The sequence below is a fragment of the Hippoglossus hippoglossus genome, chromosome 1 (genome assembly GCF_009819705.1).
Source record: "Hippoglossus hippoglossus isolate fHipHip1 chromosome 1, fHipHip1.pri, whole genome shotgun sequence".
Lineage (NCBI taxonomy): Eukaryota > Metazoa > Chordata > Actinopteri > Pleuronectiformes > Pleuronectidae > Hippoglossus > Hippoglossus hippoglossus.
Window position 1 is genome coordinate 21,089,870 of NC_047151.1, and position 22,084 is coordinate 21,111,953.

At 40.7% G+C, this 22,084-nt stretch overlaps 1 protein-coding gene across 1 annotated transcript; it reads right to left on the reverse strand.

Annotated features, from left to right (window-relative positions):
• Positions 1–5,045: 5,045 nt before the first annotated feature.
• si:dkey-27h10.2 (rho GTPase-activating protein gacF) lies at positions 5,046–20,505 on the reverse strand. Its single transcript, XM_034586514.1, has 10 exons — positions 20,370–20,505; positions 18,848–19,219; positions 18,606–18,689; positions 17,793–17,831; positions 17,599–17,678; positions 17,004–17,100; positions 16,824–16,898; positions 13,529–13,774; positions 13,093–13,188; positions 5,046–5,780 (listed from the first exon to the last, which is right to left on the reverse strand). Exons 1-9 carry the CDS (start codon positions 20,401–20,403, stop codon positions 13,136–13,138), a joined length of 1,080 nt encoding a protein of 359 aa, XP_034442405.1. The 5' UTR covers positions 20,404–20,505; the 3' UTR covers positions 5,046–5,780; positions 13,093–13,135.
• Positions 20,506–22,084: the final 1,579 nt, after the last annotated feature.

Below are 22,084 nucleotides of genomic sequence, written 5' to 3' on the forward strand. Positions count from 1 at the left end.
TGGGCCTTGGAGTGTGTCCCCTCTGTCTCTCCCTCTCTCTGCTTCTGTGTGGCCACACAGAGACACAAGTGTGGTGAAGGCTGCAGGGCTGTGCAGGTAATAATGAAACAGTAGACAGTGACAGGCACAGACTCCTCCCTCTGTCAGCACAGGGAGGGAGCGTCCTGCCCCCATGGCTAATTTAAGAAAGACCATTGGATGAGACTGTGAAAGTGCTCCCCCCAGCCAACACTCGCCCTTCTGCCCTTGTCTCAGTGAAAAAAAACTGTCAGTGATAAAAAAAAAAAGTCAATATAACCTTATTCAGTGGAATCAGCTCAATCAGAAACACTCTCTCTCCAAAGTTGAACAAATTTGGCAAGTTTTATCAATGTGATTTGGTAATTATGTACAGTGTGGTGGTCTTTTCATTTAATTTATAAAGTAATAAAAAACTATAGCAACTGATTATTTCTTTATCTTTTAAAGATTTCCTTTTGCAAAGTTAACTGAATGCTCTTTTTGGGTGCATTTCTATTTGACCCATGGCATTTAAGTTGAATAAATTAACAGCAGTTCTTCTGAAAAACATTTAACATTGATCAATTAAGTTCATTTTGATAAAGTTTTATTTTTACAAGTGTTTTAAAAGTCTCTTTGTCAGCTCTACACTCGTATGTATCATCACTGACCTGTATGATTTCACACACTGATGTAATTGCATAATTTAGCCTCTTACAGCTGTCAGTCAAAAGGTGAAATGTAGAAATGTAATTATTAATTATTAATATCATAAACTTATTTTATTAATTGTTACAAAGATGGTCAAGAAGGAATCTAGATTAAATATATATATGTATATTTTACAACATTCTTACTTGGCTCTTACTAAAAATACCAGTCGTTACAATTCACAAAATATGCAAACTTTGTCAAAAACAAAATGAGAGATACACAAGAACTGTGTGAAATGATCATTCGTTTTCAGTTCAGGGGTCAGAGCGGCTGTGAGGTGGTGTCAGGGGGACGCCCCGGCACCGGAGGGATCAGTGGTCCTGCAGTGAGGGACAATGACCTGGCATCAGCTGGCAGGACAGGTGTGTGGACACTGTTTGGTCCCTCACACACACACAGAGAGAAACACACAACACTGCCAAAATACTGCTCAGGTGCTTAGTGTTGTCAAATTAGGGCTTTTTAAGATGTGGCTGGTTTATCTACATGAGTTACTGCACAGCCATGCTTGAGTCATACAGCTTCTGATGGGAACCCCCTCTTTATTAATACTGGAAGTGCACGACTTACGATTTTTGACATGTAATGTTGTGATTCATTCTAACAACCCTTTAAGTTTCGCTGGGGGAGGTGAAATGTATATAAAAAATACTCATGTTGTGGTTTTTCTGCGGCGAAAACAGTCAAAGCACGGCATGGAGACGTCAGGACGTCACACTGGCCGCGGTGAGAATGTGAGAATGTGTACTCAGTATGGTGCACAAGGTCATGTTAAGATAAAAATACCTAGTAGCCTTTTATGGATCATCTTTTGAGTTGGGCCCTGACACTCGATGAAGTGGTCTGTGTGCATTGCTCAAACATTTTTACACAGTTCCCTCTCTCTCTCTTGCAGGGGCTTGGAATTTCTGACGTTTTAACATTTTACACTCAATGATGTAACGATGGAACATCCCTGTGAAGAAGGACTGATCTTTTACTCAGCTACATATTTTAAATAGACAAATACATCTGTAGATTTATCATGACAAGCACTCAAAAAAGATCAATAAATCTCTTTAATTCACGACAATGCAAGATTTACAATCTGTTGAAGGAAATATCTGTAATGACCCCTTGAAGCTACTGATAAATTAAGCTTATTTTAAACGCTAACTATGACTATTTAAGTTATTCTTGCTAAAAACGTCCCTCTCTTTACTGGACACGATCATTTGTTTAGGACAACACTGTGAACCGCTCGGTAACCTTCCCCTATAAGTGTGGGCCAAATAGCAGACATGCCATTTGCATCCAGGCATTCTGTATCACACTTTTCATTGCATCCTCTAAATAAATCTTGTCCTCCTCACTTGACCAGCCAAGAGTAAAAAGGGGACACACCACCACCAGCGCGGGATGTAACTATAGAAACAAACACTGCACTCTTTTTATACTCTGTTATTCTTGGATTTCACTCACATTGCTCTCACGGTGTGTCCTGCAAAAATATCAAGACGCACGGATTCACAACAGATAAGTTCTGATATTGCTTCTTTGCTGATGAAACATGAGAAATGAAACGTCCTCCTCAGCCGACGTACTGTAGAAGTCTGTCATTGAGCTGCAATGTGACGTTCAAAAAGACATTAACTTGCCTTTGTCCAATTTAGAAATGGAAGACACAACATGCCTTTAGCGAGCGCCTAAGGTAAACCGAGAGAGACGCTGGGTGGAGGCCAGTGCCGCTGCCTGCGATCAACTCCTCATCCGGGGGGGCAGCTCACGATGACAGCAGCCGCTAATGACCTCATGATAGATGGAAAACAAAGCAGACGCAGATCCCATCCCTGTATCCTCAGCAGGGAGGACGGGATTTGGTCTCTTTCCTCTCGGCGCAGTTGTTCCGTCCGTCAAGATGAAAGCGTGTTCAGATCTCCATCACTCTCCAACACTGTTAAGCTCTTCAGAAACGTCTTTTCTTTAAATAACACAGACTGTAAAGATCTGAAGCAAACACCTGTGCTTTCCTTCTTTTTTTTAATGACACGTTTGTCATATTGTGTCATGTTTTCATCACGTCAGTATCGTGGCTATGTGCTATTTCAACCATGCTCCAGGGACTTAATGGGAATGTAGAGATTCTTATTCTTGATGGTGCAGCAACTTTGAAATGTAGGAGAAAGCCATTGTCCAAAGTCCTTTATTAAAGCCACAACAGTTTTTTCAGGATCATGCAAATACTTTATAATACTGTTATAATACAAGGCAATAAGTGACACTCTAATTTGAAAACATCATACAAACTGAACTGAAATTAAGATTTGCCTATAGAGCCAAGAGAAGAAAATATATGTAACTCATTCCTCTGTCAAGGCCCAACAATTCAATCAAGCCACACCAAATTACACAGATACATAGATATCAGTCCCCTAAATATGCCAAATTATTCCCTGGGAAAAAAGAAACTGTCTTGAAATGTTAAAGAATGTGATAAGAAAATTCCTGGATGTGCCCCTTTGTCCAGATTTGCACCAAAAAAACCCATCTTGGGTCATTACCCATCATTCCACCAAGTTTCGAGGAAATCTGTTGAGTAGTTTTTTTTTAATCCTCTTGACAAAATGGAAATGTACAGAGGATGGAGATAAATATTCTGCTGTAATCGGGACACTTGGGTTGAGTTGGTGTCACAAACAGGTCAGGAACTCTGTCTTAATAAAGTTAAATCATTATAACATTCCCCAGTGTAGTTCTGAGCACGTCCTTAAAGTTTATTACTCCAAAACATCTCAACCATTTACACAGCTGACAAACATCTGTCCAGCTGTGCTGAGCATTTGTACGTGTGCGAACAATACAGATGGCCAAGAGTTAAAGAGTCGGCCATAGTGTTTTAATCATGGGTTTGTTGCACATGAATTACCATAGTTATTTATATAAGATCAGCTCATTTTGTTTTATTTCAGGTTGCCTTGTAAAAACTGGCTATAGGGACAACGATGAAAAACCTTGTGTCATAATTTGTTTGTTAATTAATGAGCACTGCACCGATCAAATGAAGAAACAAATAAAGTTCAAAGTTCTCTTGCGATACAGATGTAAATCTGACTAAGATTACTTGATTAAATAAAGGTTACGAAGAAAAAAAATTAAAGGATCAACGGGTGAATGTGTGAAGTGGCTCAGGAAAGCAGCTCCGATAGATTCTTTGAAATCGAGCTTTGACATCAGAGAGGTCGCTCACCCCCCATAAACTCCTTGTCTCCTTAGAATAGCCAAAGAAGATTGGGCCTACATTTTCTTTTGCTCGCGCGCTACTCTCTAGCATCCTAATCATCCGGCCGGTTGTAAATATACACAGTGTATAAATAGAGGATCCTGAGACCTGAGACATTTGGATCCAGTTCCGGGGAGGAAGAGGTTTGTGTTCTGCTGCACTGGGTGGTTTGGTGCAGGGTGTCCATGACTGCGGTCAGGTTTGACCGGGGACGAGCACAAATTTTAGAACCGCTCCTGCCGTCACTGCTGCGCCGCAGGCTCAGTGCAACATTTCATCTGCTTAATGGTGGATTAAAGCATCCTGCGGGCAGATTGATATAGGCCCGACGCTATCACTCGTCTTTAAAGGAGAGCAGAAGCCCATGGAAACAGGATGGATATACATAGCAGCTGGACCAGCCCCAAACACTGGGCAACACACCACTGTAGATGGAAATAATACAAATATTATGTGGCTCATGAAATTAACTCTTAAATCATATATTTAGGCTGTCTCTTTAGTGATGAGCTCGAACCCCACACAAATAAATTCAGCTTTATTGTCTATTAAATAGCAAATTCATATTTTATCCTACTCACACTGACATATTTAATATACAACATGATAAAAACTTTATTCTTCCTCCATCCAAGTCTCTGTTTATGGTTTAATAAGCACCGATATGATGCAAATGCCCATTTACACCTTGACAACACTGGTTCTAAAAAGAGAAACCCGGCTACTGACCCAGGAATGTGTGCAGCACAATGTGTGGGGGGATTCCTGTCTTTTAACAGCGTCACTTTGAACTCGATGTGTTTGCACCTGGAGCTCGTGTTTGCTCTTATACAGTTAAACAAGTGTGGGGCGATGTGAAGAGGAGTTTGTAAAAGTCGACAGGGAGCAGCAGAGACGCAGTGTGTTAAACTTAACAGATGCTAATAGAGCTAATAAATCGACAAAGAGAAATATCAGGTCTTACGTTTACCACAGGTCGTTCAGTTGAACTATGAAAGACAAAGAATAAGTATAAAGAAATAATACGTTTGTGATAAAAAAATATATATTTCTGTCTTTATTTATTTATTTAATTATTTATGTCACCGTTTGGCCCTTCATATATAACAGCCTATTAGTTTAAATTTATAAATCAGGCCATAAACATGCAGGACAAAGTTATATTTAATACAATCAAATGACATTTACATTATAGCAATTTTTTGAAATAATACAAACTTTAATACTGCTGACTGGTAATATTATGGAAAAGCAGAATGCAACATGTACAAAAAAATAAGAAAACACTGATTTAAATCTGACCTGTCTCGTAGGGTTACATGTTAAAATACTGTTTAATGAAAAAAAATCTTCTAATATATTTAGTTGTTAAGTGTAAAGATGAAAAGTTTTAGGTTGTCGAGTTGAAAACCCACTTTAATGCATATCTTAGGAGAAGTGGCAGTGCAATTGCCTGCAAAGGCTTCTATTTACACATACTTCAATATAACAACATGAATATATTTACATTATGTATTAGCCTTCACTGAGTCATTAATAATAATAAAAAAAAATTCTATCTGCACCTTATAGCAAAATGCAACCAAAAATATTAACATTTGGTCTAATACGCCAGTAAATCTGATTTCAACACAATTTTCATTGCATGCAAATCCTCTTGACAATAAAATCAGTAAAATGATGATAAAAAGCTGTTGTGTGACAATAAATGAAATTCTAACAGGAGGCCACCAGCCAATGGAGTTTCTCACAGCGTATGAGAAGACGTGTCCTTTGGTCGTTTGAGTTTACGAGTCTTTTCTTCCATCTGAGAGAAACAGAGAGAGAAAGGGAACAGATGAGTGAAGAAGACAACATATTTTGTCCCACAGTCACATGTCCTGCAATCACCTGCTTTTTCCACTTGTAACTTCTGCTTTGGCCAAGTTTATGTGGCCTTTACCACGACCCTTGACCTCTGCGCAGAAACATCTGTTTGAGGGAAAGGATTGCTGACATAATCCCACTCCAAATCTATTGATGTGATTTATGCACGGCCATTAAGCTGCTGCAAAAAACCACTGTTGTGCCAGAAAGGTGAAGTGACAACAGCACTGGGATGTTTGGACTTATCCAAATATTTGTCTGAAGCTGTTGTCTATTTCTGTCAATTGTCTCTTTACAGCAATTACTTAAAGACAGCGCTTGATGCTTTCAACAGGGGTTTGGAGCTCACACGTTGACAATCATTCAAACCCGTTGCATCCGTCAAAGAGGTGTTTTGTTCTCACAAACTCACAATCTCAAATTTGACCTGAGTTAATCTGAACTGAATCCCGTATATAGACTGTGGTCTTAGAGCAGTAACGTGACCACCGGGGCTCAGGTTGCAGGTGAGACTTCACATTGATCTTAGTCCCTACGGCCGAGCTGAGCTGAGCCACAGGGACAGATAGGGATCTGTGGAGACCAGTCAGCCACCGCGGTGAAACCTGGCTGCTGAAAGACTGGGCATTCCAAGGGGGATTTGGGAGTGTAGAAGAAAATTCTCTACTGAATCCCTTTGCATGTTCATCCCTTTCAGTCAGTCACAAAGAGCAAACCCACACAACCTGCAGTGTTTTGTCCTATGTGGGTGAAACAATGGGAGTTGTGGAAGCCGTTATTGAGGATATTTGCATATGAAGCCCTTTGTGAAGAGAAAAAAACATGAAGTAGAAATTTAAAGTTTTACCGCCCAATTAAAATCTACACTGCTGATAGTGTGACAGAACATTAACGCACACCTACACATTACATCATGTCTCCCTGAACTGATCTTATATGTTTTTTACAAAGTGATGAATGTCTCTGTTGGGGCTATTGACAGGAAATATTATAATGAGTAACACACAAATTATTCAAGTAATCCAAAACTGTAAAACTGCACTTTTATATTAAATGATGTCATCTTGAGATCAAAATGTGATGCAGTCATGAACCTGGGACAATAAAAAGTGGAGGAGGTCAGAGATGCTGCGACCGACTATCACTCAAAACTGGTCAACATGTCACCAGTTAGCCCGCCAGCTACAGTTAGCTCCTGGGCTTCAAGAAGACGTGGTGATAAAGTAACCAGGTTTCGCGGTTCGAGAGTTCACTGAAGTTGCTTTCAAACATGCACTGAACTCCAGAGATTCTCTGCACTTCCCCCAGAGGAGTTAGAGCCTCCATATTATCTGTGAACACTTCAATACAATTCTTTTGTTGTTTCATGTTTCAACATTCAACACGTTCCATGCATCAAAACACAGCCCAACAATGGAAGCGTCACGTTTAACACTTTGTTGATGAGTCAGCATCATCTGAGGTTCTGCCCTGTGTGTGAATAACAGAGCTGTAATAAAGCCACAATGTGACGCTGACAGTTTGACACTGCCCGAGGAATGTGGAGCCGATGCCAGAGTGTAATACCAGCAGGTGAATGAAGGCCTGTCTGTGAGAAGGCCTCAACAGACCTGATCACAGCAACTGCACAAAGTCAGACCAGGAATGGTTCCACCAGCCTGGGGAGGTCAGCAGGAGAGGGACGGCCAGAGCCTTTTCACAGCAGCCATTTTGACATGAAATAGTGGGTAAACACAGGTTCTGTTTAGTGACTGAGCCTCAATTAATGTGGTAACACCTGTGTTCATCTTCATGTCAAAATGGCTGCTGTGAAAATTGGTTATAATCATTGGACAATCATTAGTTTGATCCACTACTTTGGTCCAGACTTATGGGATGGATGGTATTCCCCAGGGAATCCGCAACATAAACTAAAGTCCTGTGCACCATCTTGACAAATTTCTGAGCTGCAGTAAGTTGTCATTACTTCAACATACACCGGACACCTGTTTCCTCGTAGCAGAAGGTGAAATACCAAAGAGAACAAAGCCTCAGTGACCATTAGTAACCAGGCAGAGCAGAGGCAGCTCAGTCAGTTGATACCGAAATGTCAAAGGTGTGACTGTTAACACCTGAACCCACTGTGAGTCCACATTATGGGACTGGAGTGCAAACTCTCCTTCTGTGCTCTCTACAAATTATTATCGCTGTGTTACGCCCCTGCCTCGTTTCCTTAGTTGAGAGCCCGGTGAGAAGAAGTGAAACATGCACCGCTAAACTAAGCCCTATAAATGTTTGGCTTGCCACCAGCCAACGTATGGACCGAAGAACAAAGGAAGAATCTAGAAAATCTTTTTTTGTAAATCGTCTACGGTGTAAACAGTCAAGCTGAAGGCCTGGCATACTCAGCCATGTCTTAAAATAGAAGCATCAGGAAAAGTAGAAGTGAGAAATCCATTAAGAGACCACTGTCTTTTTTATCTTGCTTCAGTTCCACTGTCTAATAAACCTCCTGTTGAAAATGGGTTATAAAGTTATTATTACCTAGTGCTGTTGTATAAAAACCTTTAATCAGTATAAACTATTAATTAGAACAAATTTGGCCTGTGGATATTTTTTTTTATCAGGTTACAACATGGAAGCCTTTTTAGAGCTTTAGTGCAAAACTAATTTTACATTCAGCTCAGCCTCCTGTAGATAGAAAGCTTATAATAAATATAAGAATAGAAATTATATACGAATGTCTCCTTATTATCAATTTATTAACATGTATAACTGTAGTCTACATAATGTTGCTCTAATTAATGGCTCATTAATGACCTGAAAAGTAAATGATGTATTAATCGTAAAAATAAAGTAAAAAGTGATTAGCTACAGGATATAAAACAAGATGAAATTGAATATATAATAAATTAGATTAGTGAGGGATGAATGAGGCTCTGTTCTAAGGTGATGTTAATACCAGCCAGTAAACAGCTTTTCATGTCTCTGTCTGTTTTCCTCACTAACATATATTTCTACAATGTATTTCAGGTTGTGTCATGTGCTGTGGTCTTCTTGAAATGCATTGTGGTTTGAGCCTCACATCACAGCAGCCGCTACACATCCAATTCTGCAGAGACTTGCTCAATGACAGCCAAAGAATGTGAGCCAGTTGACTCTGACATTGAGGACACATTATTCACTGTGGACCCTTTAATTAGGACTGTCTGAGCTATGACCCTCGGAGAGGACATAGCCCGCACCTCTTCGGGTCAAGGGACAGAAGGAGGAAAAGGCCAAGACCCGTGGTTTTGATGTATAGGCATAAGACAGGAAACCAACATTTTTAGGTTAATACATGTTGTGCATACAAACACAGAGGAAGGAAACCATCTGCTGCACATGCGTCTTGACAGCAACCTGAAACGTTTTGTTTCCTAAACCTGACCTCATGATCGACTCAGGATGCAAACACTGGTTTCCAAGGTTGGTGCACCCGCCATCCACTCCAAGATGTAGCACTAATTTTAAAAAAACGTCATAATCTAAGCATCTATGTTTTGTCTACGTTCTTAATGTAATTGTGGAAAACGTACTACATAATCATTACTCAAATTTGTCTTCATTCAAATGCTGATAACTGTTGATAGAAATTAACCAAAGTGTTTTCTGGACCTCAAACACCAACAAAAAGTATCACTGTTTCTGTTTTTAAGATGAAAAACTTCCTTGGACTGTAAGTGTAGGGCAGATATGGAAGATGAAGTCTTGACCTTGATACCCACAGTCTACAGTGGAACCCCAAAAATATTGGCTGTTGCCCCCAGAGGCTAATTTGTAGTCAGTCTAATAGAGATTGAATGAAGTAAAATAAAGCTATAACTTCTTTATCTTCCACTTAATTATTTGTGATTCCACATATTCGTGACCCTTGCATGTGACAGCAGGTAACACAACAGCTGTGCAAGAGCTGCTGGTAACCTGTCAAACTACTACTTATGCTATAGATAAGGCTGGAGGTGAAGATGCCTCAGGTCTGGACTCAAAGATGAAGGATGTTTCTCTGTAAAAGACCTTAGAACATCTTCACATGTATCTTTGTCATCATCCTTCCTGGACCTGAAATACACAGAGTTGCATCGAAGCCCCATCTTTTGGTCCATTTAGTATGGAAGAGATTTTTAAACTTCTCGTTAAAGATAATGCATTTATAGACAAATGAATCCTTTCACACTGTGAGAAACTATTCTGTGCAATTCAGGAAAACTGCAGAGGAAAGAAAAACTCTTGACTCACTCCCACCTGGGTCGGGAAGTGATGACCGGGCTGGAAACTGAGGTCGAGGAGCTGTTTGCAAATACTGTGCCGCAGGATAATGGATATGAAGTGACAGCTCATAAACTAAACCAGCATAATTAGACCTGGGACTTCACAGTGTTATTTTCCAGTCAGAGCTCAGCTTTCATGTTTGATGGAGGAAAATGTCTGCACCGCCTGGGCCGAATATTTCACAGCGAGGAGGAGGGAAGGAAAAGAGAGTGACAGACTGAGATTTAACCGTGTGAGACAAACGAGGCTTGTAGTCGGCCGGACGCAGCTTGTTTTAGTTGCGGGGTCTTCATTACTGGAAGGAGCTGCTGCTGCCGGTTAGAGGCAGGTCACGAAGAAGAGGTGGGTTAAGGATCTGAGGCTGAAGAGGGTCGTTTATCTCAGGAGCCTTTTGTGTGTGTGTGTCGTCAGGAGAATAAAATGTGAGAAGAAGCATGAAATATAAACTTTTCTGGATTTTTGCCACTTTCTTCCTCTCCTTTCTCATATTAAATATGATTTTCTTGGGCAGCACTGCAGGTGTAAACACAGATTTATGGTGGCCAGGATGACAATGGCGTATATGTGCAGTGATTGCATTTTTTCTATCTCAGTAATAACAGTGAGGGGAGGCTTCCTGCTCGTGAGTTTTGATGTGGTTGAGACTGGCAGGTAGAGTATTACACCTGGGCAGCTTTACAGGAGGGAGGGACTGTCGGAAAGACGCAGACTGACACTCCCTTCACACTACAAGAGGAAAAACAGCTGCATGGCGGAGGACGTTCTGCCCCTTCCTCCCAGCACTTCCTACCACAAACCATCAAGTTTTGGTCAAAGAAAATTGAAAACTTAAAACTCAACACAATTGCAGAGCAGTGAACGTAGCAATTAGACCTGCGTCATCAAAGGGTTACATCTGCAGGATGTGCTGTACAGGCAGTTTCGAGGCTGACGATGGCGGAAACGTTATAATCTTTTCTTCTTTCTTCTCAAACAGTTACTATTGCAGAGGTTTTAAGGTTGACAGAGTTTTATTGTGTTTTTTAAAGTTAAACTTAGTTCAGTAGAGGATTGCTTTCAATATTAAATTCGCAAGGGTTCTCTTAATCAAAATAAATAACAAAAGACTTAGTTTGAGGATGTTGTGAAGCTGCGTGGGATCATGAGAGCTGTGGTCTTCACTAGCACTGCCGATGAAAATCTAAAGAAAAAAATTGGGTATTTCTCTTGATTTGAACATTGTTGGAAACATTTTGGATAGTGTAAGTACACAAGTCGACAAAATATATAATATAGGTCATGTCATTTTTAGAGATTTTATGAAGAAATGTTACGTATTACATCTTTAAAGGTCTAATGTATGTATGTAACTTCCAGGAATATAAATGACCGTTCTGTCACAAAATACAAAGATAGTTAATCCGGAGTTCTGAGGAAGCCATTCTCTTAAACCCCCCCATCAGCATATCAGGAACCGTGCACCAAACAAATGGGAGCGAGTGGACGAGCTGATTGTTTCCCAAACAGTTTAGTGGAGTTTGTTTTGAAACCGAGACCCTTATGAGGTCACGGTGCGCTTTTGCTGAAAGAGGTCACTGACAAATTAGGTCAACCTGATGGTCTATAAGGTTAAGGTAAGATTTAAAAGTAGATAAAGTAAACACATTATGACGTTTACCTGGTTTAAGTCCTCAAGTAATGTGGATTTTACTGCCAGGAAAAGCAGATTGGAATTTAGAGCTGAGAGTTGCGATATCAAAAAAGTTTAGCATTGAACTGACCTAAACAAAAGATTAAATGGTTGGAGCCCATTCACATGTAGATTACACGTAGCTAACTGTCAGTGAAATAGATCTTTTTTTTTTGTTTAATGTTTTAAGGTTTTCCTCTCGCTATGTGAACAGGTAGAGAACCAGAGCTGATCCCTGCCCGAATCCAGATGCTTGAGATTTCTGAAGCTTGTGTTTTTGTGAGAACGGAGATGATCCGTGACTGCTAACACTGAGCTTCTGAGCGGTTAGCGTCTAAGATGTGAGCTTATCATCAGCTGTTAAGAGCAGTGTGAATTCCTCGAGGCCTCGGGCTTCGACCCTGGGTGTCTGTGAGCGGATGGGAAGAGAGAGGAGGGCACAGGTGCAGATGTGGGCCTTCACATCCTGAAGCACATGATGATTAGACTGAAAGGGCCTCGTGTTCCTACTCGTGTGAGAAGAATCTCCTCTTTGAGTGGAGGATTGATGAGGACGCACCGGGGGGGGGGGGGGGGGGAAAGGAAGGAAGCCAAATGTGGTTTAGTGAGCAGAAATACAGTGGTTTTGATAGAAAGGAAGTGGTTTTGCAATATAAAAAAAAAAGAGCAACTGCTTTTTCATAATTATTTTGAGCATAAGAAGATTCATCTCCATGTCTGAACACAAATGTTCACCTACTAGCTTTTTTCAACCTGTCTGCATGAGTGGGTTGAGTTTGCTCAGTTGTCATCACCTGTCGCACAAAGTGTGGATCATTGTGCACGTGATGATGATGACGGAAACTGTGTGATGCAGTTGATAGCACCGGAAAAGCCAAGTAAGTTTGAGTCAAAGTGATCAGCAGACAGTTTGAAATAATGAGAAACTCTATGTTATATACAATGAGGTTCAATTGTGGATGAAGCTTCCCTATTGTGCTTTTATAAACTGCTGAACAATAGGTTTTCAATGTGATTTACAATACTGGGGACAAGATCATTTTACATTTAATGATTATGACATCTATTACCAATCCCCCAGCAAATCCAAAATATTAAAAAGGCAACACTTCACTACCTGATTAACGTAATCGTTATGTTTCATGAGGAAATAAATAAATAATAAATGATCACTATATCCTCCTGCATCCAGTGATGTATGGATGTGGATATTTGGGCTGCAGGTTTTTTCTGTACTAACACATGAACTGGCTGAAGTGGATCAGAAGAGCTGATCTATACACTCTGGTCTTACCACGATTGTGAGTAATGGCATTCAGGACAGCGAGGCACTGGTGTCACACTGGAGAGTCAAGGGGGACGTCCCTGAAAATGTTGCTCAAATCCAGTTCTGCTCAAAAGACAAAGAAGTGAATTATGATGTTAAAAAAAACCTGAACCAATCTTTACAAGTTGCACAAGAAAGGAAGTTATAAGTTCTCTTTTTTGTCACCCAGTAGGTGGTAAATGAGTACAAATGACACGTTGCAGTCAACTGGAACTGAGACATGAACCAGTAAAGGAGCTGTCACTCTCACTATTCTGTCAAAATAACCCCAAAGCAGGGCTGCACTGCATCAAACACAATGTTCAGCTCACACTAATCACTGTGTGTGCTGTAAACTGTCTATGAAAGGTTTGCAATGTTGTCCTACATTTCTATTAGGTGGCCAAATCCTTTAAACACCAACCTGTCGCCTGTCTGAAGTCAGCATTGTTGCTGTTGTTGTCATTTGTCTCCTTCAGCGATTCCACTGAGGTCTTGTTGGAGACGGTGCCTTCATCGTCGGTTTTCTCCTCCGCGCTCGGCTGCACAGGTGCAGGAGTCGGACTCGGCTCAGCCACGTCCTCCTTGGGTTTGTCCTCAGAGCCGTGTGGAGAAGGAGTCGCAGCTGCAGACTCAGCGCCGGGGTCGACCACAGATTTGTCCGCCTCGGCTGCGAAAGACAAACCCGACAAACAAAAAAAGCAAATCACATAGATTTCAGTCAGGGCCTCTCATGGAGCATTGAGGCGTCTGTATCAGTTTAGCATGATAAATAAATGAAAGCAACATGAGCTGAGTCATATTGACATATATTGGGAAGACATAACAGTCACATACTGCGTTTTTTTTATGGTGTGTTAAACTGTCACAACAAATCAATTGTGTAACGTTGTTGAGACATCTCTCTCTGTCATTTTAACCTCCTGTGACTCGGCAGTTTGCCTGTTTAGGGCCAGTGTATTCTGTGTTTAGCTGCCACATAATAACAGTATTTTCACTCATGTAGCCTGAAGTGGTTTTGCTCTCTCTGACAGTCTGGGGGGTTGGGTAATGAGGCGGCTGATTACTGACCAGTTGCTAATGAGCTACAACCATGCAGCTGTTGGAGACTGTGGGAAAGTAGGGCGGCCCCATCATTATCTGACCTGGGGTTAGGTGGAGGGAAAGCGGAGATGGAGGGGAGAGGAAGGTGACCGCGGCCCGAGACATAATGCTACGGCTAAGATGGCTCCTCAGGCATTCCAACCTGCACAAAATCATCAGGTCTGTCTGCTTTATGGCGGCTGACTGACGCTCTGTTACAGGTGGACTGTTGCCCCGATTCCCGGTTTTCTCACGTCATACACTCGGACTGGAAATGGAAATACCTGGATGTGCCTCTTAATGGTTGTCTGCTTTGTTCCTCAGTGTAGCAGTTCTCTTTGATTGTGGACTGAACCTAATGTAACACCAGTATGCCTCCTTCTCACCAGGGGCGTTTGCAACAGGTAAATCACGCTTGGGACCACGAGCTGAGAGTGGGCCCCCGAGAACAGCCGACTATGCTCCTCCACAGCGACGACAATTTTGTTCGAGCCACCTTAACTTCTGTGATCAGTCTCTTTGACTGGATTCCTTGAAACACTCCTGCTTCTCACCCAAGTCTCTTCTGTTTGTGAGGAAGCTGAATTACAAACTATTTACAGAAATAACTTATCATGCAGCTCGAACACCATTAGAAGAAAGAACAGGAATCTTTTCTCGGGCCCTCGACGGAAGTAGATTTGAGAACTTCCCTGTTGTGTTAATTACCATTATTATGATGACTTAATAATATCTATATTAATAAAACTTTGTTTCTAAATCTTGAATGAATGTCTGAATGGGTTTGAATGGTCGTCAAGACTAGAACAATCTATATCAATACAGACCATTTATAATTTTTATAAATAATGGTAAGTTTTAAGCCTGTTTTTTCGTCTGGGCTCATCATGTGAATGATACTATAATAAAAATCTATATTTTTTTGTCATAAAAGAGTTTTAATCGCAATAAATGTTCCTTTAAAGTAAAATAAATAAATTAAGTACTTGCACTGAACTCACAGAAGGTGACAAATCTGATTATGTTTTGTCTCTTTTATCCCTTCAGTATCATTTGGTCAAAAAATTGTTTTGTTGTAGTGGCTTGCAAACATCAACTTGCACGGTTTCTGGGCACTAACACACTAATTCTCCTTATACTTCATACCAGTTACCCAGCATCGCTTTAAGTTACTTCCCATATCAGTTTGTGTGGTTTCTGGAAATGCTTATTTTAATGCTTATCTCATCACTAAGCTTGGACTGAGAGTAGAGTGTTTCCATGAGGTCACGGGTGTGGCTGTGTGTTCAGCAGAGTTATTTTCTGTCTTTTCCTCTAAATGAACATTTCACGTAAATGCTATAAACGATGAGCTTTCAGGAACAATTTGTAGTTTTTTTAAATGTCGGGCTGGTTTCTGCTTTTTTCCACCAGTGACTGAAACACTAGAGATATAAAACAAGTGAGTCTAAGACCTGCTGGACAAGCAGTTTTAATCATATAAATCTTTTGCATTCAAAACAGCAGCAAACCCAAGTGCATGGTTTGAATCTTTGTTCTCCACCTGCTCTAAATGCTGCAAAGGTTCGATTATTTCTTTCCCATTAGAACGATTGCTGCTCTTTTCAAAGTGGCCATCAGACTCTGTCCATTCAAACAAAGTGTGGCTCAAGGCAGAGAGGCAGGCCCAGACATGACTGCACCTCTTACCTTTCAATGTGGGGGAGACCTCTAAGGAAACAGAAACACTTTTCTCAGAAAAATGAAAACATCAAAACAAGAAGACCATTGGCAAATAGGTGTTTTTTGGATTGGATGCATTGTACAGTAAGGCACCAAATAAAGTAATATAAAATATACCACGCACAGAAGAAGCAGTCTTCATATTCACAAATACTTAACGCTAAAGACTCAATTTCTGACTTGCTGCTAATGAAATCAAATGCTATCAGAGTGGGATTCATAACAGAATAACTCTCATTCTTACATTATTGCTAAATGTCGGTATGTATTGGTATCAGCTGCAGGTATGACAAACTGCATTGGCTGGTAGTTTCTTAACTTGGCTTCCATTTCCATCAAGTGGTTGTCTGAAGTACTGCAGGCCACATTAAAAAGATGTTCTCCCTCCAAACTAAGGAAACTGTCAGTTCACTGACGAACATTTCAAAATTTTCAGTAGAGGCTCTTAACTGATCTCACCTTCACACAATCTATTTTTAAAATCCCTGTGTGAGTCAGGCCACTTGCATAATCTCAAATTTCCTTCCTATAAAAGTCACACCAACCACACTGGTGTGAAACGCACTGTGGTGTATATTTGACAAGTTATTTAAAATAACGTGGTGCATTTTTTAAATATATTGTATTTGTATTATGTTGTTAAATCAATGTGTGTAGAGAAAAAATACTTTTTTTGTTCATGTCAAAATGTTCTGTAGGAATCTGGACATTCATACGCCCTCACAGCCTGTTTTAAAATAGTGTCACGTACATATTGTACTTCCTTTTTACTCAAATGAACTGACCTTGAGAAAGAGGAAAGAAAGTAGCATGCAACTAGTTTACAAGACACTTTTACAGTCAAACCTAAAGCAAGTGACTTCATTTATATATCAAAATAAAACCATGCTGACTGGCCACAGATTTGCTCTCACGTTTCTGTTCCTCTTGTCCCTCAGGTTCTTGGGGCTCCTTTGCCTTCGTTTCTGTATTTTCAAAGGATTTCAGACCTGAAAGGTGTTCAGAGATCAGGGTTTGTTTTTGTGCAACAACTAAACAAGGACAGATACTATCAGTAATATTTCTGTTGCTATAAGTGGGTGTGTCAGACTGACCATTCTGAGACACAGTATCAGCAGGAAGCTCATGGTCCACAATGCTGAGAGGGATGTTGGCTTCATCTTGTCTGGACGTGAAGTCGACAGAGTAGCGCTGTAGGAACACACACACACACGCACACACACACACACACACACACACACACACACACACAAATAAACACACACACACAAGTAAACACACACACACAAGTAAACACACACACACAAGTAAACACACATCAGGGGGACAACATTTGTTTCCACGTTTGTTCGATCTAAATTTCAAATGAGTATTGATAATATAAAGCTACAGCCAGCAGCCAATTAACTAAGCCTAGTTTATAGACTGAATGTACACACCATATCTTGCTGGATTAGTCAACACAAAAACAGAAGTAATAACAAAAAAATCCTGGTTTAAAGAGTGACGTAAATTAAGTTGCACATATAGATACAAAACATAACTTGTCATGATTTCATTTTGATTACATGTCGACTGCTTCCAGTCCTTCATTCTAAGCTAAGCTAACTGAGAGCTGTTACTATTAACAAATAACTATAACTAATCCCATCTTGTGGTGGAGGTGAGCAGCCATCGCTCCATACTCACTCTTCCTCTTTTCCGCACAACGCAGCAAGCGACTACAAATCCAAGAGCCACGATGAGGATCAAAATGAGGATGACAATACCTGAAAGGAAACAGATGAAGCAGAAGGCGCCTCTCACACAACAGCAACAGTCTCAAAACTACATTAGAATTTGAGATGTACTGGGTGACGGGGCCAGATTTAAATGTAACTCACCAATGGTGTCTCCTCCGGTTTTTGTCTTGGCAGGGGGCTCTGTAAGAAATACAGAAATCTTTCATTTTGACACATGATAAAGTTAACACGAAGCAATAACGTTGGGATGACAGTATATAATGACTTATCAAATGTAACCCTATAAGAGGACTACTTTACTCCATGCCCGATTGACTGGTTTAAAGGTTCAGTGTGTAAGATTTAGGTGAAAGGGATCTATTGGCAGAAAGTGAATATAAAATAATCCTAGTGATGTTTTCACTAGTGATGTTTCATCTGAATTGTACAAATTGTGGGTTTTTTTACCCTAGAATGGACCCTTTATATTTAAATACTTTATATCTACATCGGGAGTGGGTCCTCTCTACGGAGGCCGCCATGTTTTTTACAATTGTCCAAACTAAACACCTTTTAAGGTTTTATGACAACTGAAGTTACCACAGGTTCTCTTATATGTTTGGAAGGGGAGGATGAGGGGAAGGGGTATTCAGCTGCAACATGAAACTTCACCACTAGATGTCACTAAATTCTACACACTGAACCTTTAAAGCAGCAAAGCTGATTTTTTTATGGCCGCTTGGGGGCGGCAGAGCGAGCTGAATACACAATTGTGACATAACTAAACATAGGTTGTGTATGATTATAATAAAAGCAGCTACCTAAAGACGCTTGAAGACAAATGGTTGTCCATGCAAGCAACATCTTTAATGTTGCACACAGTCTGTTTCGATAACACAGTTATGTCAACATGTCAAGCTAACCAGGAACACAGATTTGTAGAGTTGGCTTTATTCATCAGCACTGTCAACTCACTTTTGTCTTTTAGTTTGTTTTTATCAGGTGTAGTTTTAGCTGGACCAATGGGATTGATTTTGCCACCTTTAGTAGTTTCACCACCTGAATCAGAGAAGCGTGTTATGACACAAGAAAAGAAACAGGCACAATCAAAGGAAGGCGTGGTCATGAAGAGATTGGCTTTGACGTCCAACATCTCAGACCGAACATCGTTTGGCGTAGACAACATTTCAGATAACAGTTCAGATAATGTCTCTCACCTTTCTGCTCTGTTGTTGAGGGTGCTGGTGTTGAGGGTGCTGTGGTGATGTTGGGGCTGTTGATGTTGGGGCTGTTGATGTTGGGGCTGGTGATGTTGGGGCTGGTGATGTTGGGGCTAGTGATGTTGGGGCTGTTGATGTTGGGGCTGGTGATGTTGGGGCTAGTGATGTTGGGGCTGTTGATGTTGGGGCTGGTGATGTTGGGGCTGGTGATGTTGGGGCTGTTGATGTTCATATCATTGGCGATATTGGAGATACTGGTGATGTGCATGGTGGTGTTGGTGGAGGGCATTTCAGTGGTAAGGCTATACTGGCTGCTGTTCAATCCCTGTGAACTTCTTGGTGTTTCTATGGCCGAAGCCATAATCAAACCTGCAGGAAAGTATACAGCATTTTCAACACTGTCTCTTAAATGTCGCCTTAAAACCAAAAAACAAGATTCAACTACTAAGTCTTCCAACCTGAACAGCCATAGTTTGTTTGTCCCTGAGTCATATACGACCATTTCTTGAATAGCAATAATATGCCCTCAAATTGCCATGGTTACAATAGGTATAGATTAACCTACCTAAGTTTAGGAAAAGTTTGTGTGATTGTGATTTGGTTTTAAAGTAAAACATTTTATGGTTGGACGACCTTTGTTGTCATGGATATAATAATAAAGTTGTTGTTAAAGCTGGGGAATGCTCATGGTTAAAAGAAGACATCTATTGGTTTCAAACAGGAAATGAAAAAGAGCCCATGTCAGAGCCCATGTCAAAGTAATGTGTTCTGTGGACCCATCTATCAGCCTCAACCTCCTGTGAGCAGCTGTTGGGTGAAGTTTGCCCTCAGGAGGTTGAGGCTACAAAGCTTTCCTGGCAGAAGTTTCAGTTTTTTCGTTGCAGTTTGATAAAGTTGAGGCAACAAAATTAGTTGGTTATGTTTAAGAAAAGATCAAAAAACAACCTTTAACAACATTAACCATGTGCAAAGGCTTTGTGGCTGAAAACCTCGAGGGCAAGCGTCTCCCATGTACCTCCTGACATGCACTTTGTCACTCTGTATACCCCGTCGACAATAAAAGGTATTTACGGCTCGCAATAAGCTTCTGGCACAGATGACCTACGGGGTTGTGTTTTTTTTTACAAGAGGACAGTTTCCTGTTAAACTGTGAATTAGCTCATTTGTCCACCCTCACAGTGGCATTCTTAACTGAACACGCTAAAGGGAACCAGCCATGCAAGTAAGGTGTGGCCCTCAATAATGTTTAACTTATACAATATACAGCAAATGGATTTATATTGTATTCATCAATAACTATCTTTAAAAGTACATTCTTTGTTTGTATTGGATTTTTTTAAAAATTGATTTTATCAATTGATACAGTTTGCTGACCCCAGACAGAACATTTTAGGTGCAGGGTTTTCATATTGATAACAAAATGTAATACTTTGCTCGTTATAAGACACATTACTTATGCAGTGTTATCAGGTGCATTTATTATAATAAACATAAAAATAAAAAACAAAAAAAGCCTTACCCAGGATAAAGAAGAAAGGACCAATCAACGGCATTTTACGTTTGTTCGATGGCAGCAGCAGGCGACTAGGTAAATGTTCTATCAAAGCTCTTTGCCCCAAGGTGACGCAGTCCTGTAGTTCGTCTTCCTCACTGCTTCACAGCATCGTATGTGTATTTGTATTTCAGAGAAGCAAAAAAGGGATCAACGCCGGTGACCACAACAGGATGTACCATGTTGCTTAAATGGCGTGAGAGGAAACACACTGTTCTTATACTTCACCAATCTCCTCTCACCACAGAGCGATATGAGGCAGCAGATATTCGTTACTAAAGAAAAACTTTAAGTTTCAAGTTAAGTCATTAAGTGAAGAATATGGAAGCAAACATGCATCTCGTAGCATTTGTCTCGGTTGCAACGGTTATATTACTGATTATATGTTGGGTTTTCTTAAAAAACTGATAACGTTTCAACAATATTTCCGATTCTGTCAGTACTATTTTCTGCTCACTAGATGTCGCTGTGACTATGGGGAAATATGCCAGTCGCTCTTCTCTTCTTGCTGAAGGTTTGACTGACTTGAACTAAATTTATCTCCTGTCTGATGTACCGTCAAAGAAATGAGGTAGAAAATAAAAAAAGAATCACTAAATATAGGAATAGTGGTGAGGAATATCACTATGATTAAATAAAGAGGAACATCAAAGCATTTTCTTGTGTCATGCTGGCTGAGGAAAGTATAATATGAGGAAGAATGAAGACATCAGTTGATTATTTCATAAGTAAATAATTAACATAGACATTTTTATTTAACTATTTTGAATAGTGAAAAATCATTGCAATGATTTATTAAAGAAAAAAAGCCAAACTTTCACTGGTTGCAGTCTCACAAACGGGAATATTGTTCTTTCCTTTTTGTTTTTTAGGCAAATAACAAAACAACTGAAAACTACGTTAGTATTTGTCACTATTTTCTTAAATTTAATAGACCAAACACTTAAATGATCAAATGGGAAAGTAATGGGCGGATTGATCAATGAAAAACAATCTGTTTAAACATTAACAATCTGTACCATTTTTCTGGATGTGCATGTCTGTGTGTATCACTGTACAATGTGTGGTAGGGGTTGTCAGGGTGTATGTGTGCTCAGCCTCGTAGGTTCATTTATTACTGTTTATTTCCCCATGCCAGTGGTAATCAGCAGCAGGATTAGTGTTAACTGCCACCCAGTCACTGGCAGGCTCCACGTGGGCCACCGCAGGCCCCTTCTGCCGAGTGGCCTGACCGGGTCTGTGCGGGACCCGCTCGCAGTGACGAGGTACTGGGAGTCTACTGGGAGTCTGCTAATCCCGAAGAAAGACCCCCGTCTGGCTTCCTCTCCGGGCCACCTATCACCATATCACAGAACCTGGGCCAGTGGATGAGCTAATGAGCACTGAGAGGAGAGGAGAGGAGAGTGTGTTTCTCTGTGTATGTGTGTGAGAGAGACTCAGGGAGAGGGGAGAGAGAGCCGGACCACCCACCCGGAGGATTCAGAGGCACAGGATTCACAGCCCATTCTGTTGACCTGCCACACCGCCCCAGCTCTGGGCAAGGCCCTCCCCAATTGTTCCGCCTGCTAACATGGGGAGGGGGGTTAGACAAGGGGGGAATGGGGGTGGACGAGCAGTAAACAGTGGGCTGAGCTTCTCTCCTTCAGCGCACAAAGGGGCTGAATTGTGTCGGGACTGGAGCA

Coding starts and splice junctions, on each gene's coding strand:
- si:dkey-27h10.2 (XM_034586514.1), bottom strand. CDS start 20,403: ATGCCGTTGATTGGTCCTTTCTTCTTTATCCTGG. Junction 18,690..18,847: donor CTCAACAACAGAGCAGAAAG/GTGAGAGACATT, acceptor TCTCTGATTCAG/GTGGTGAAACTACTAAAGGT. Junction 17,832..18,605: donor AAACAAACTAAAAGACAAAA/GTGAGTTGACAG, acceptor TATTTCTTACAG/AGCCCCCTGCCAAGACAAAA.